The 13,470-nt window shown below is 37.1% G+C and overlaps 2 protein-coding genes across 3 annotated transcripts; both read right to left on the bottom strand.

Annotated features, from left to right (window-relative positions):
• Nucleotides 1-3,455: 3,455 nt before the first annotated feature.
• LOC113321254 (ubiquitin carboxyl-terminal hydrolase 12-like) lies at nt 3,456-5,063 on the bottom strand. Of its 2 annotated transcripts, XM_026569156.1 has the most exons (5): nt 5,045-5,063; nt 4,144-4,477; nt 3,938-4,036; nt 3,803-3,851; nt 3,456-3,669 (listed from the first exon to the last, which is right to left on the bottom strand). In XM_026569156.1, exons 2-5 carry the CDS (start codon nt 4,321-4,323, stop codon nt 3,593-3,595), a joined length of 405 nt encoding a protein of 134 aa, XP_026424941.1. In that variant the 5' UTR covers nt 4,324-4,477; nt 5,045-5,063; the 3' UTR covers nt 3,456-3,592. The 2 variants fall into 2 exon arrangements, with proteins under 2 accessions (XP_026424941.1, XP_026424940.1); XM_026569155.1 differs by having other exon boundaries at nt 3,456-3,851.
• A 705-nt stretch (nt 5,064-5,768) lies between these two features.
• On the bottom strand, nt 5,769-6,935 carry LOC113324933 (agamous-like MADS-box protein AGL29). The gene is made up of 2 exons (XM_026573206.1): nt 6,327-6,935; nt 5,769-5,894 (listed from the first exon to the last, which is right to left on the bottom strand). The coding sequence occupies exons 1-2, from the start codon at nt 6,933-6,935 to the stop codon at nt 5,769-5,771; spliced, it is 735 nt and encodes a 244-aa protein (XP_026428991.1).
• Nucleotides 6,936-13,470: the final 6,535 nt, after the last annotated feature.

Consider the following 13,470-nt stretch of genomic DNA (forward strand, 5'->3'; position numbering starts at 1 on the left):
TAAGTTGCAATAAATAAACTCCAGAGCCTAGAAATTTACGCCTATTAATGATAGCACTAACCAATCTAAGTGGATGGAAACATTTTTGTTTTAGGAGCTGAGGAACCAATCTGACTAGATGGAAACATATATAGAGTCTATTCATAAAAGCACAGAGCTCAGGTGTTAGAAATAACATGATAGTTTCGCCATATCTCGTCGAGTCCTTTTCACTTTCTATTTTTAGTTTTCTTTTATTTCAAGTGATTTGGTGGGGCACACGATTCAAGTTGTTACCTTTGCTAGGGTGAAATAGAGTGACTGAGTTACCTTTAAAAAAAAAAAAAATTATTAGACTGGACCAGTTAGACCAATCGGAATAAGTATTAACACTTGGATAGCAATATGCGTGTGTTCTCCTTGTTTCCGTCGCCTAAGCAAGAGTGGAATGCAGGACCCGTGGGAACTATCGTGTAATCTGCTGACAAGAAGCATGCGCTTGGATCAAAAAGATCTATTCATGCCGTTAAGTTAAAAAAAAAAAAGAAAAAGAAATGGTTATGTGTAGTCAACTGCTGGTTCCCTTGTATTTGCCAGTTTGTTGATCTAGATTTAAGTTATTGACCACTGGTTCCCTTGTATATGCCAGTGTGTTAATATTAGTCAGACCGGTATCTCAGTCATTTAGGTTAGGTTCACCTTGGCAGAGGCCTTCAGACAGATATGGGAAACACCGTTCGCTTTTCAACCATCTACATTTTTCTTTCCATCTTCTTAATGTTTTCATGTGATTAGTTTGACTCCGAGTATGATGTCCATCGTGAAACTATCTTAGTAGAGCTCTGTCACTTATATGAATTTTAGTATGCTTGAGTGCAAACTCGTGTACATCAATTGGAATTTCGCATTAGGGTTCTTCCTCTTAGAGTCAATAATTGTATGCCAACCAAGGAGGTTCTTTAGTGCTTTCCAAGGTTTTGCGTAGATAGCTAGGGTATGGAGTAAAGGTTTTGAGGGTACACCTCTGGTAAACCCTCCGGAGACAACACTCCGCCACTAGGGCCACCTAGGGGTTCAAATGATTTTCCTTTCTAGAATAAATTTGCTCGAGGACTAGCAAATAATAAGTTTGGGGGTAGTTGATAGACGCATTTATGTGTCTATTTTGATCTCTTTTATGTATTTTATTAGTACCCATTTGTTCTCATTATGGTGTTTTTATGTTTGTTTAGGTGTTTTTGGAGAAAATACCCTTGTATGGAAAGAGTTGCTCAAAAAGTGATGATTTACAACCCGGAGAAATGTCCTGGAGGCGCCCCAGAAATGTACCGGAAACGTCCCGGAGGAAACCAGAAAAATTACTATTTCAACCCAAGAATTACTATTTCAGCCCAAATTACTAAGGGGACACCAAGACAGGATAGGGGGACACCCCTCTTCTTCATTTGAATATCGTTTTTGGCGGGAAAAATGTTCACAGCACATGAGAATTTTCGATCGAAGAAATGAAGTAGTGGTAGGTCGATTCAATGGCTGAATTTTGGCAGAAAGATGTGATTTAGCCTAAGGAAGATAGTTTGGGTGTCGAATTTGATCGGAATTGGCTGGAAATATCGATTTGATTCTCGAGCTCAAAACAGAGCTACACGGAGTGAACACGACCTGTACACGGTGTTGTGTGTGTTTTGGTTGTGCATGGAAGTGTTTTGGAGGAGTTGGATGACTTATGAGGCATGTATACGGCTTACTAGAGCGTGCAAGATCAAAGTTTACGTGTGACAGAGTTATAATTGGAAATTATCATTAACTAAGGGAAGCGAGCAATGACGGATTAAATGGAGAATATACGCAAGCAATGGTCGGATATTTTGGTCCTAGAACACTATAAATACAAGTCAAAAGAGTTTGGAAGGGTTGGAGAGTCTGGGGGATAGTTTAGGAGTCGAAAAAATCAAAAAGAAGAACACGCAATGAAGAGTTTTCTGCTGGTGTAAACTGAAGAACGCGAAGAACAGACGCGTAGAAGCAGTCGTTGTACCCAAGCGTCTGCGACGCTCAAGTGAGGGGCGTATTCAACCAGGAAACGGCACTTCCTTTTTGTCGCTGTTCTAACAGCTGTTTGTAACGCTTTAATGCGTTGCAAACAGTGTTGTAAACCATTTTTTCTCCATTTTCTCTTGATTGTAAACAACTTTTGAGTATCAATGAATCATTTTGGGAGTTTTTCTATCATGAGTAGCTAAATCCAATCCCAGGGGTGACGGAGGAAGCCGTTTTTCCAAAATTTATGTGGTAAAATTTATTTAAATTTATGCAACTCTTTTATGATTAATTGCACCGAATAAATATGGAGTAAATGATTTTTATTAATCAATTGTGTTTTCTCTTGATGGAGTATGCTTAGTAAATTGCTTTTGATACTTCATGCTCGCGATTAACAATGGATGTTTTCAAAATCTAATTTAGGCAATGATTAGAATCACAATTTCCTTTGATTGGAGTTATATTGTCTAGAATTGCATGATAAGAATTGTTATTGAATCACATAAATTTTGGTGGATGGTGGAATCCTGATCCCCAGTAAAAATTCTCTCCCATATTTTGTTAATATTGTGCATATAATTTTATTTATTTAAATCTAGAAAAAAGTTACCTTCACAAGTTCGAAAGAACCTAGTTTTTACCACTGTCTACAACAACATTTGAAAATACAACAACTCCATATAATTATTTTTAACTCGGCAGTAAAGAAAATATTTCTGGGAATATTTTCTTTCCTGTTTCATCTTCTCACGCGTTTTCAAGCCTCCAAATTACCATATTTAACTCCTTCACGCTCCAACAGGCTGTGAGGGTCTTCCATGCACGCACAAAACACGTTGAATCTTCTCCAAATCACATGAAACCCGTGATATACACGAACTTCCCTGTTTTCAACCCGTGAATTGTTTAGCATATTCTAGCCAATTCTGGTCGAACCAAACGCCCACAGTGTGTTTAATAGGCCATATCACAACTATCTACCTAAAATCAGCCATTGAATCTCCCTAGAACACGTTCAACAATTCGATCAAAAATCTGCAAAAGTGTTCTCCATTCTCCCGCCAAATTCTTTTTTTTGAATTTGCGAAGAAGGTCACCCCTTATCCAGTGGTCGCCCCCTTATCCGTTGCTGGAGTCCGAATAACACATGTCCATTGGGGTGCCTTTAGTAATTTTTCTGGGGTGTTTCCAACACTTTTTATGGGTTCCTCCGGTGCATTTCTGGGGTGTCTTTAGTACTCTATCCTAGGGTGTAAAGCACCACTTTTCGACCCAATTTCGCCGCAAGAGATTATTTTTCCAAAAACATCTACAAAAATGTAAAATAACACAATAAGTATTTAATCGAGTCTAACAATACAGAACATTGAGAACAAAATAGACACATAAATGCGTCTATCAGTCAGGAGGTTTTTTCTTGGAAAGGTCACAAATTGAGTCTGTTATTAGCAGCTCAGTTAAGATCTAGAATATGGTTAGACTTTGCAGCTAAGTTTTCATATATCAAGATATGGCAGGTTTTCGTAGTGACATTGGGACTAAAGTCTTTACTACCGAACACTTTTGGATCTCAGATGCATCTTCTGTGAAGTGATAAACATAAACCAAGCAATCCCGAGTACCCAAGTTCTTCTCCTCCTCTAGAATCTGTAAGAATGAAAATTGGAGAAAATAGACGAATAAGGTCAGATGTTGGACTTCACAAGATTGCACAATATTTTAGAAGATAATCCAACAATAAACGGATCATTGTTGATCAAAAAACCTAAGGAATACGAACGTCTGCTTACTGTACTTTTGCTTGGAAGACTAATTCGGTGAATGACAGTCTGCAAACATATCATTCAGAGTTAATTAGAATTACAAACTGAGCATGATTCAGAGTAACTTACCAATGTGGAATATGCTTACTCACATCTTTTTTTTCATGATGAAAAGAAACATTCAGAGTTTTTAAACCTTCTAACAGTGGTGGAGGGATGTCCAAGACTTCGAAATACAAAATATCAGATTTCTGTTGGAAAACCCTTCAAGGAAGTATCAGCGACGCATTCAAATATAATAGTTAAGTTGACAAGATCGAGCAAGCCTTATAAAGCTAGGTTCAGAATGATGAATTACCTGATTGTGGTGAATCAACATCTCAGACAAGTGGTCAAAACCATGGTACTTAATGGCTGGAGCTATGGGTTGCTGCGAGCAACAGCGGTGAAGAGTAAGTTTGATTTTGGTTGGGTCATCCAAACCAAGATGCCGAGTAACTCTTTCCGTGACATTATCAAAAGTTATTACCTTATACATTTAAAAAAGAAGAAGAGACACATAAGTTACTGCAAGAAAGAAACAAAAAATTCAAAAAATAAGACAGCAACAGACATTTGGAACATGAAAGTTCTTACAGCTCTAGAGAGAAATCATCTTCCTTCAGTTTCTCCAGATAATTCAAGCATACAACCTAACACAGCAGAATAAACAATGTTTTCAATTATTGCATATCAATGTGCTCAAGCTTCTTCAACTGGGTTTATTTTCCTTCTCATAGTATAGTTGGCCAAATTCCTACCATCTACATTTAAACATTACCAGAAAGTGTGAGTCACATATACCCAATGATTCAGAACATAATCTAGAAAAGAATAAACATCTGGATAACGACATTGTGTCATAGGATCGACTGGAAGGGGTTTCTGGAAACAAATAATGTCTCCATCGTCAAGCTGAAAGATGTAGATAAAAAAAGGCACTATAAGCCAAAATAGAAACAAAAATTAACAGTGAGAAAAAAAAGAATTTTTTTTTGCAGAAGTTAATGATGTCATTAAGGATAGTGTGGAATGTGAATTCCTTGTATATGTGCTCACATGTAACTGTGGGCTCAAACTTTATTTCCTACCATCAAAAGATGAGGTCTTATCAGATGCTTGCATCAATAAATAACTAAAACTTGCATTTCTGGATAGAGTACAGAAAAAAAAACTAAGCAGACAAACACGAGTCACAGAAATATCAAAGAAGAACAAACCTCAAAAAGTTAAATCTCTTCATCTGGAGAGAATCCATCCATCTCATTAAGCTTTCTAAGAATTTCATAGGCTTGCCACTTCCCTTCACAAAACGTGCCCCCACATATACCTTATAAATAATAGAAGTGTTTCAAACTCAAACAGCGTTTGAATCTTATCTGATAAAAAAATGGCAACTCAAACCTCAATTCCTACCGCGGTGCCGGTTGTTCTTTTTGCGGATCGTACAGTTTGAAGAAGAGGTATATCTTCTTGTGTTCTGTCAGGTGGAGGAATAGGATATAATTACTGTAGACTTGTACATAAGTCAGAACACTGAACAAGACAAGAACCATAATCAGTAAACTAATTTCCATATCTAATTCCAAAACTAATCAGGTGGAGGGTTTTGTATGCCTTGGCAAGTGGATCGGCGAAGTAGGTCTCAACAATAACATTAAGACCGGATAGAGTAGATTTTAGCTGAGAGTAGGCATCAGTGAATGCATTCAACTCCCCACTATCAAGATGCATCACTAGTTTGGGTTCATCAAACTGAATCCATGAAGCACCAGCTGCCTTCAATTCAGCAATAACTTCCCTCTAGGATTCACAATTCACATAACCAATTAGATAAGAATCATAAGATGCACAAGGAAGTAAAGAAATGCATGATGCTCTGTAGCAGGTAAGTTTTCCTTACTTGTAGACTGGAAGAATGCTTCCAAGAAAGGAGAGGTTTCCTTACTTGTAGGGAAGAATGCTTCCAAGAAGGGAGAGGCAAGAGAAGGATTTCTCAGCATCCTTAGCAAGTTTTAATAGCAACAAGATTGCAGGGCCAACAAGGACTAGGACTGTGTCAATTCCAAGCTGTATATTAAAGAAACAAAACAGTTACTCATAATGGTTGTTGAAACAAGATTTTTTAGCAAAAACTTGAAGTTCCTGTTCTCATGTTGCTACAAATTACACATGCATTATTAACCAGATTCAATATCAGAGAATAAACAGTGCAGTTTATCAAGTACTAACAACAATAGAACTTTGTATAAACAAAACCAACAACCAAATACTAAATCTGAATGCAACAAAATTGAAGTTCCTGTTCATATGTTGCCACAAACTACACATGCAACAAAGAATAAGTACATGGATTCTCACTTATACTAATAACAAAAAAACTTGGTACCAACAAAATAAACATAAACAACAACTAGATACTAGAGTTTGTTCAATAACTTTAATTCCCATCCAACTCCTTCAAAAATTCAGTTCAGATTGACCTCTAAATCATCAACAGACAGGCAACCAACTCTCATCATAATCTAAACCCTCAAATAACATTCTCGAATCATCAATAGAAGGCAACCAATTCGGAGCATCATCATAGGCATCTGATAATAACTTTTCCAAATCATCCTCCAACAGAGAAGAATCCTCCTCCATCTCTCCAACAGTACAAGTACTAGTAGTAGTAGAGGTAGCAATTGGTTCTGCTGCTGCTAGCAACTCTTGCTTTCTCTGTGCAACCTTCTCTTTCACATCAAGTAATTGATTCCTTACAGCCGTCAACTTTTCAATAATATCAATTTCTTCTGGGTTTAGGTTATTCCACCAAAACCCATCATCAGAAACCCTAGTTCTCTCATCATCAGCAACTTTTTCTTCTTTAAAATTAATGGCATTGTTTAACCTATAATTTAAATCATTCCAAGAAATAGAAGAAGAAGAAGAAGAAGAAAAAGTGTAGGGGTTACCACCAGGAGAGATTACTAACAGAGAAATGTCAGCACCGGTAAGACGGCACAAATCAGCGGCTTTATTGAATAGGTTGTGGCGTCTCTTAGTGAAGCACACATTTCTTTTCTGCCTATCTTCAATCTTCTTCATCTCAATCCTTCTCTTACCCATAACTACAATCGAGATTAAGCCCAAAATTGAAGATTTGATGGTAGGGATGATAGTGCAACCGCAGAGATGTTGTTGATACAGGAAAGGAGAGTCTAATCTTTATAGAAACAGAGCGGGAAAGATTTGATGATACTGTAACTGCAGAGATGATGATACAGGAATGGAAACTCTAGTGAATGAAGTTTTATAGAATTAGATGATGATGCAGGAATGGAAAGTCTAGTTTATAGAAACAGAGCGGGAATAATAACGCGTTTTATTTTTTGTTGTTTGCTTGGGCGTATCCGCAGAAACATTAGTGGTACCCCTTATCCTGGGGCCGAAAAAAATAAGAAAGGGTCGTCAAATAGCAGTCTTCCGAACTCCTTGTCCTACTGCTTTTGTTAATTGCTAAATATGTTGTTGATTGGGTCCAAGAGCATAGCTCAGCGGTATCCCATCAACTCCAATAAGGAGGAAGTTAGGGTAGATCCCTCCGTAACAGAGGTTTGTATTTAATTAGTTGTATAAAGGGGTTTGGTGGGGTTGGGTTTAGCAGTGGGGCTAGTCCAGCTGGATGGATTTGTGTAGGAGCCTGGGTCCGGCTTTAGCCTATCAAAATAAAATAAACAAAAATGTTGTTGATTTAAGTAGTGCTAATGACTGTGATTAATTAATTAAGATTGGCGATTGAATTAGGGTTGTCGTGCTAGCCTACGAGCGAGGCTCATGAAGAACCAGCCAAGGGGACCGAAGCGGATAAGGGGTTAATTATGTCGCAAGTGGGACAAACTAACTCTACTTTTTATGTCAAATTATGAAACATTGCTCCATCGGGACTTGAACCTGGGATCTCCTGGAGTGCATGAAGCCTTTGATTATCGGGGATGACCAGCTGAGTTAGGTACCCATTTCCTATCAAGAATACCTCTGATTTAACTCTCATTACAATTTTGCTGCTTTTAATCGTGTAAAGTGCGTAAAAAATTTTATTTTATTTTCGGAATTGCATATCATAAAATCCAAATCGTAACACCAGTATACGGATGGGAAAACATGACCACCCAGCTGTCAACAAAAAAGTCTACGGCTAGGAAAGAACTCTCGGTCATAAGTATGATATATAGCTGAAAAGTGAAAATATTCTAGGTGTAAATATGAGTCACTGCTGGAAAATGTAAACTTATCGGGTATGATTTGCCATTCTGGAGGTGTTTTTATTCATATCGATGTTAGCTTAGATGCTGACGTTTAGTAATGGTTAATTCAGTTTTATCGTCTTTAACTTGTACCCGTTGTGGAGGTGTTTTTATTTTTCACATTGATTTCAGCTATTAATATCGGGTCTGTTAGAGCATTGCTTGGTTGAACCCACCAAGCGTTGGTATGTCAAGTTTGGTTGTCATATTTTAGTGAACCAAAATTCAATTAAGAGTCGCTTGATTATGTACTAGAGTCAACTTCGTATAGGTTAAACTAGAAAGTTATTAGGGTTATGAGACATACAAGTATTACTCAAAGACTTGAAGAATGTGAAGAAGTAAAGTGCTACATCGACGACATCATCCTTTCTCTTGAGGTTAATAATATTTGACTTGAAATTTCGTATTGGTGTGACCGATCACAAAAGAGTTGTATAATCGATCCTTGTAATTGGTATAACCGGTCCTAGTAATTGGTGTAACCGATCCTAGTAACTGCTGTGACCGGTCACAAGTAATACCGTGAGTATATAACCGGTCCTGGTACTTGATGTAACCGATCCTGGTAACTGATGTATCCGGTCCTAGTAACCATATGGAGGTAGAACCGATCCTTGTGTTTGGTAGAACCGTAAACCCATAATTAATGATTTGATAATTGATATTGATCAATCACATATAGTTTTTGGAAATCGGATGAACCAAATCTAAACTTGTTTGGAAGTGTGGCAGATCGGTTCCAAGATCGTAAATATGAAAGAGGATTTACAAAGATAAATATGTAAACATACTTTGAACACGTGCAGTAATTCTTACCTTCTATTGTTCAAAGACTTAATAACTAAAGGAGAATCCTGGACCGAACTAAATTGAGAATCTTTTAATTAAGGTTTTTAGTTTTATATGCTTTTAATTACTAGCGATTAAATGCGTATCTCTGGAAAATAAAAATAGGTAATGTGCACTTACTAATTGAAGATTTTCTAGTGAGATTTCGATAGATATTTGGACATAGCATTTCCAGGAATTATGAAAACCGATTTGGGAATTATTGCATATCTTGAGAATAATCTGTTTTGGAAATTCCTTGGTGTCCAAACTTCGTTGGTCTATAAATACCTAAGTTTGCATTTCGAGCAAACTAATCCTCAGAGCCAGCAAAACTACCTAGTTGTGTTGTTACTGATGGAGCCGTCTAATTTAGATTTAACTTGTACTGGAATCCAGATAGTCAGTGATGTATTTTCAAATGCTTGTATTGATAGTGGTAAAAAGATTCGTTTCAGACTTGTGAAGGAAATGGAATTTTAGATTTAATAAAATTATATATACAAAAATATTAACAAGATGAAGAGAGTTACTGGCACTCGGGATTCCACCAATTATCACATTCATGCAGTTCAATATTTAATTCCGGATAGTTAAAGCTCATAAAATAACAAACATCGACTCTAAATCTTTGCGAAGGTAGATTTTATAAAGAATTATATGTAAATCACAAGCATGACGCATCAAAAGTACCTAAGACTAAGCATGCGACATCAAACGAAATCACAAATAATCAAGAAAAATCATAAATCAATTATAATAGTGCAAATAGTCATAAAAAAATTAAATAGAATTACCAAATGGGTGAAAAACAGCTTCCTCCGTCGTCCTAGTGATGGGTTGTAACTCCGCATATTGAAAACACGCTCAAAATTCATTTTTATTGCTCAAAGGGTGTTTACAAGGATGAGAATGGAGATGAAATAATAAAACAGTGAATGTGCGACCCACAGAAAGCGTCCAAAATAAACGACACAGAAGAAGTGCTATTTTTACTGTACCTCAAAGACCCACACCTACGACCCACGCCTGTGAGTCTGTTTCACTGTTGATAAACGACTGTTCCTGCGAGTCTGTTCTTCGTGTTCTTGGTGATCTTCATCATCAGCAGCAGCAGAAACAGAGTTTCATCAACTCTTGATTTCTCGCTCCTGAGCTCTCCTATCGACCCCAAACTCTCGACACCCCTTCTACTCAACCCCAGCAACCTATTTATAGCCAACAGACCCATCGAATCTCGCTCATTCACTCCATATAATTCTCTTTAACTCGGCAGTAAAGAAAATATTTCTGGGAATATTTTCTTTCCTGTTTCATCTTCTCACGCGTTTTCTAGCCTCCAAATTACCATATTTAACTCCTTCACGCTCCAACAGGCTGTGAGGGTCTTCCATGCACGCACAAAACACGTTGAATCTTCTCCAAATCACGTGAAAACCGTGATATACATGAACTGCCCTGTTTTCAACCCGTGAATTGTTTAGATGATTTTAGCCAATTCTGGTCGAACCAAACGCCCACAGTGTGTTTAATAGGCCATATCACAACTATCTACCAAAAATCAGTCATTGAATCTCCCTAGAACACGTTCAACAATTCGATCAAAAATCTGCAGAAGTGTTCTCCATTTTCCGGCCAAAAACATTTTTTTGAATTTGCGAAGAAGGTCACCCCTTATCCAGTGGTCGCCCCCTTATCCGTTGCTGGATTCCGAATAACACATGTCCATTGGGGTGCCTTTAGTAATTTTTCTGGGGTGTTTCCAACACTTTTTCTGGGTTCCTCCGGTGCATTTCTGGGGTGTCTTTAGTACTCTATCCTAGGGTGTAAAACACCACTTTTCGACCCAATTTCGCCATAAGAGCTTATTTTTCCAAAAACATCTACAAAGATATAAACTAACACAATAAGTATTTAATCGAGTCTAACAATACAGAACATTGAGAACAAAATAGACACATAAATGCGTCTATCAAATACCCCCAAACTTATTATTTGCTAGTCCTCAAGCAAAATTTATTTTCGAAAAGTGACCGAGTTAATCTCGGGTGGGTTTATCAGAGGTGTACCCACAAAAAACCATTTACTCCAAAACCTAGCTATCTACGTAGAACCTTGGAAGGCACTAAAGAATCTCCTTGGTTGGCATAAAAACATTGACTATAGGAGGAAGTACCCTGATGCGAAATTCCAAAATTCATATATAAGTGACAGAGCTCTACTCAGATAGTTTCACTATGGACATCATAACCGGAGTCAAAACTAATCACATAGATAGATAATGAGATGGATATAGAAAAACATAGATGGTTTTGATGTTTACTAGGTGAACGGTGTTTCCCATATCTGTCTGAAGGCCACTACTAGGATGAACCTATCCTAATGGACTGAGATACCGGTCTGACTAATATCAACACAATGGCATATACAAGGGAACCAGTGATTGACTACATAGAACAATATTTTTTTTTGATTAACGGCATCAATAGATCTTTTTGGATCCAAGCGCATGCTTCTTGTCAGCAGATTACATGATAGTTCCCACGGGTCCTGCATTCCACGCTTGCTTAGACGACGGAGACAGGGAGAACACACACATATTGCTATCCAAGTGTTAATGTTTATTCCGATTGGTCTAATTGGTATGGTCTTTTTTTTTCTTTGTTGTTTTTCCACTAAAGAATCTCAATCACTCTATTCCACCCTAGCAGTGGTAACAACTTGAATCGTGGGCCCCACCTACTCTCTTAGAGAAACATAGTTTAAAAACAAAACAAAATAAGAATAGAAGTGAAAAGGACTCAACGAGATATGGTGAAACTATCATGTTATTACTAACACCTGAGCTCTGTGCTTTTATGAATAGACTCTTTCGATGTTTCCATCTAATCAGATTGGTTCCTCAACTCCTATAACCAAGATGTTCCCATCCACTTAGATTTGTTAGTGCCAACCTTAATAAGCATAAATTTCTAGGCTCTGGAGTTTATTTATTTATTCTGTAACTGAAAAGTTTCTCACATACCACCAAACTTAAATCTAACATTGTCCTCAATGTTCTAAAGATAAAATTAAAAGCATGAACAAGGAGAGAAATTGTTACTATTTGAAGCAAAAGAGTTAAGGAAAGATATTACCGTGTTGCATGAGATTGGGTTACCTCCCAAGAAGCGCTAAGTTTAAAGTCTTCAGCCAGACATCGGAAGGAATTGGTCATCTCATAGAATCAAAAAGTAACAGTCGAAATAATTGTGGGTCTTCAAAACCAAAAAGAGCTGACCAAAGGAAACTACACTAACCCAAGAAAGTGAACAAGGATAACATGCCCTTATCTAGTTTCCTGATTAAGATATTTATATCTAATTGTGGTTCAGGTTCTATGAAAGGGTCTAAATAAAATATTTTCATTGGTTGCGTTTCTTCATAGGTGGGATCCGAATCATTAGGTCCTAGAGTCTGGAAAAACTCAAATAAGAACTTAGAAGCACAAAACAATAACCTAAATAATTGAGGATCCTCTAAGTCAATCAGGTTTGACTTACATAACTGACCACAATGAGAGTAGTGGTCATTCTTAAAAAAATGTGTCGATTATATCAACCTAAAGTACTTAGGCTTTGCTTAGTCTCAGAACTTAATAAGTGACACAGTTGAAATTTATACGTTCCCACAATTGGAAGCAAACTATTTGCTGGTAAAACAAATTTAATATTGGTATTATTGCCTGGGCAAACCACATCAACCAGAGGATGGGTTTCTAATGACTGAACTTCTTCCTGGACATCATTAGGTTCGGGAAAACGAGTATGAGGTAATCTTGTAAAATGGTCGAGGCAGAGATATCAAGTCCAAAATGAGGGATCTTTGTAAGAGCTAAAGGTATGGCACAAGGAGAATGATAATCACCCCAAAACTTAGATTTTTGGGTATCTCTAGATAGACTAGCTACAATTTCCTTAATTTCTAGATCATTGGAATCCTGAAAATAGTCAATTGCTCCTTCGAGGTTATACTCAAGCGACGCATCCTTACTCATATTTAATAGCTCCATGAGTTCATTTTCTTCGTCTAAGACTATTGTTTCTAAGTCGCTAGACTCTAAAACAGCATTTTCGGAATAAACCCGTTCCTCTAAAGCATTATCGGCTTCGTAATCAAAAGGAAAAACTACATCGTCTAAAACGGTGGTATCCCTAATCAAATCCTCGTCCTTTTGAATAGGTGAATAATCATAAAAATTATTTGGATTTGAACTAGAATCATTGTAAAGCTCAATTGGATTAATAGATTCCTGATCACTATGCCTACACATTTCAGATTCTTCATTACTACTATCCTCATCATAATAGTACGAAGATGATTGAACCTTATCTAAATAAGTAGTGTCTTTTATTCTAACCTCATCCTCTAAATTAGGCAAACATTCACTATTGATATCAAGGGTAGAATTAGAAACACTATTTTGGAAATTTAGATCATTTCGAGCAGCATTAGCTAACTGTTCATTTTCTGCCTCTAGACGTGCC

Source organism: Papaver somniferum, chromosome 11 (assembly GCF_003573695.1).
Source record: "Papaver somniferum cultivar HN1 chromosome 11, ASM357369v1, whole genome shotgun sequence".
In the NCBI taxonomy this organism is placed as follows: Eukaryota; Viridiplantae; Streptophyta; class Magnoliopsida; order Ranunculales; family Papaveraceae; genus Papaver; species Papaver somniferum.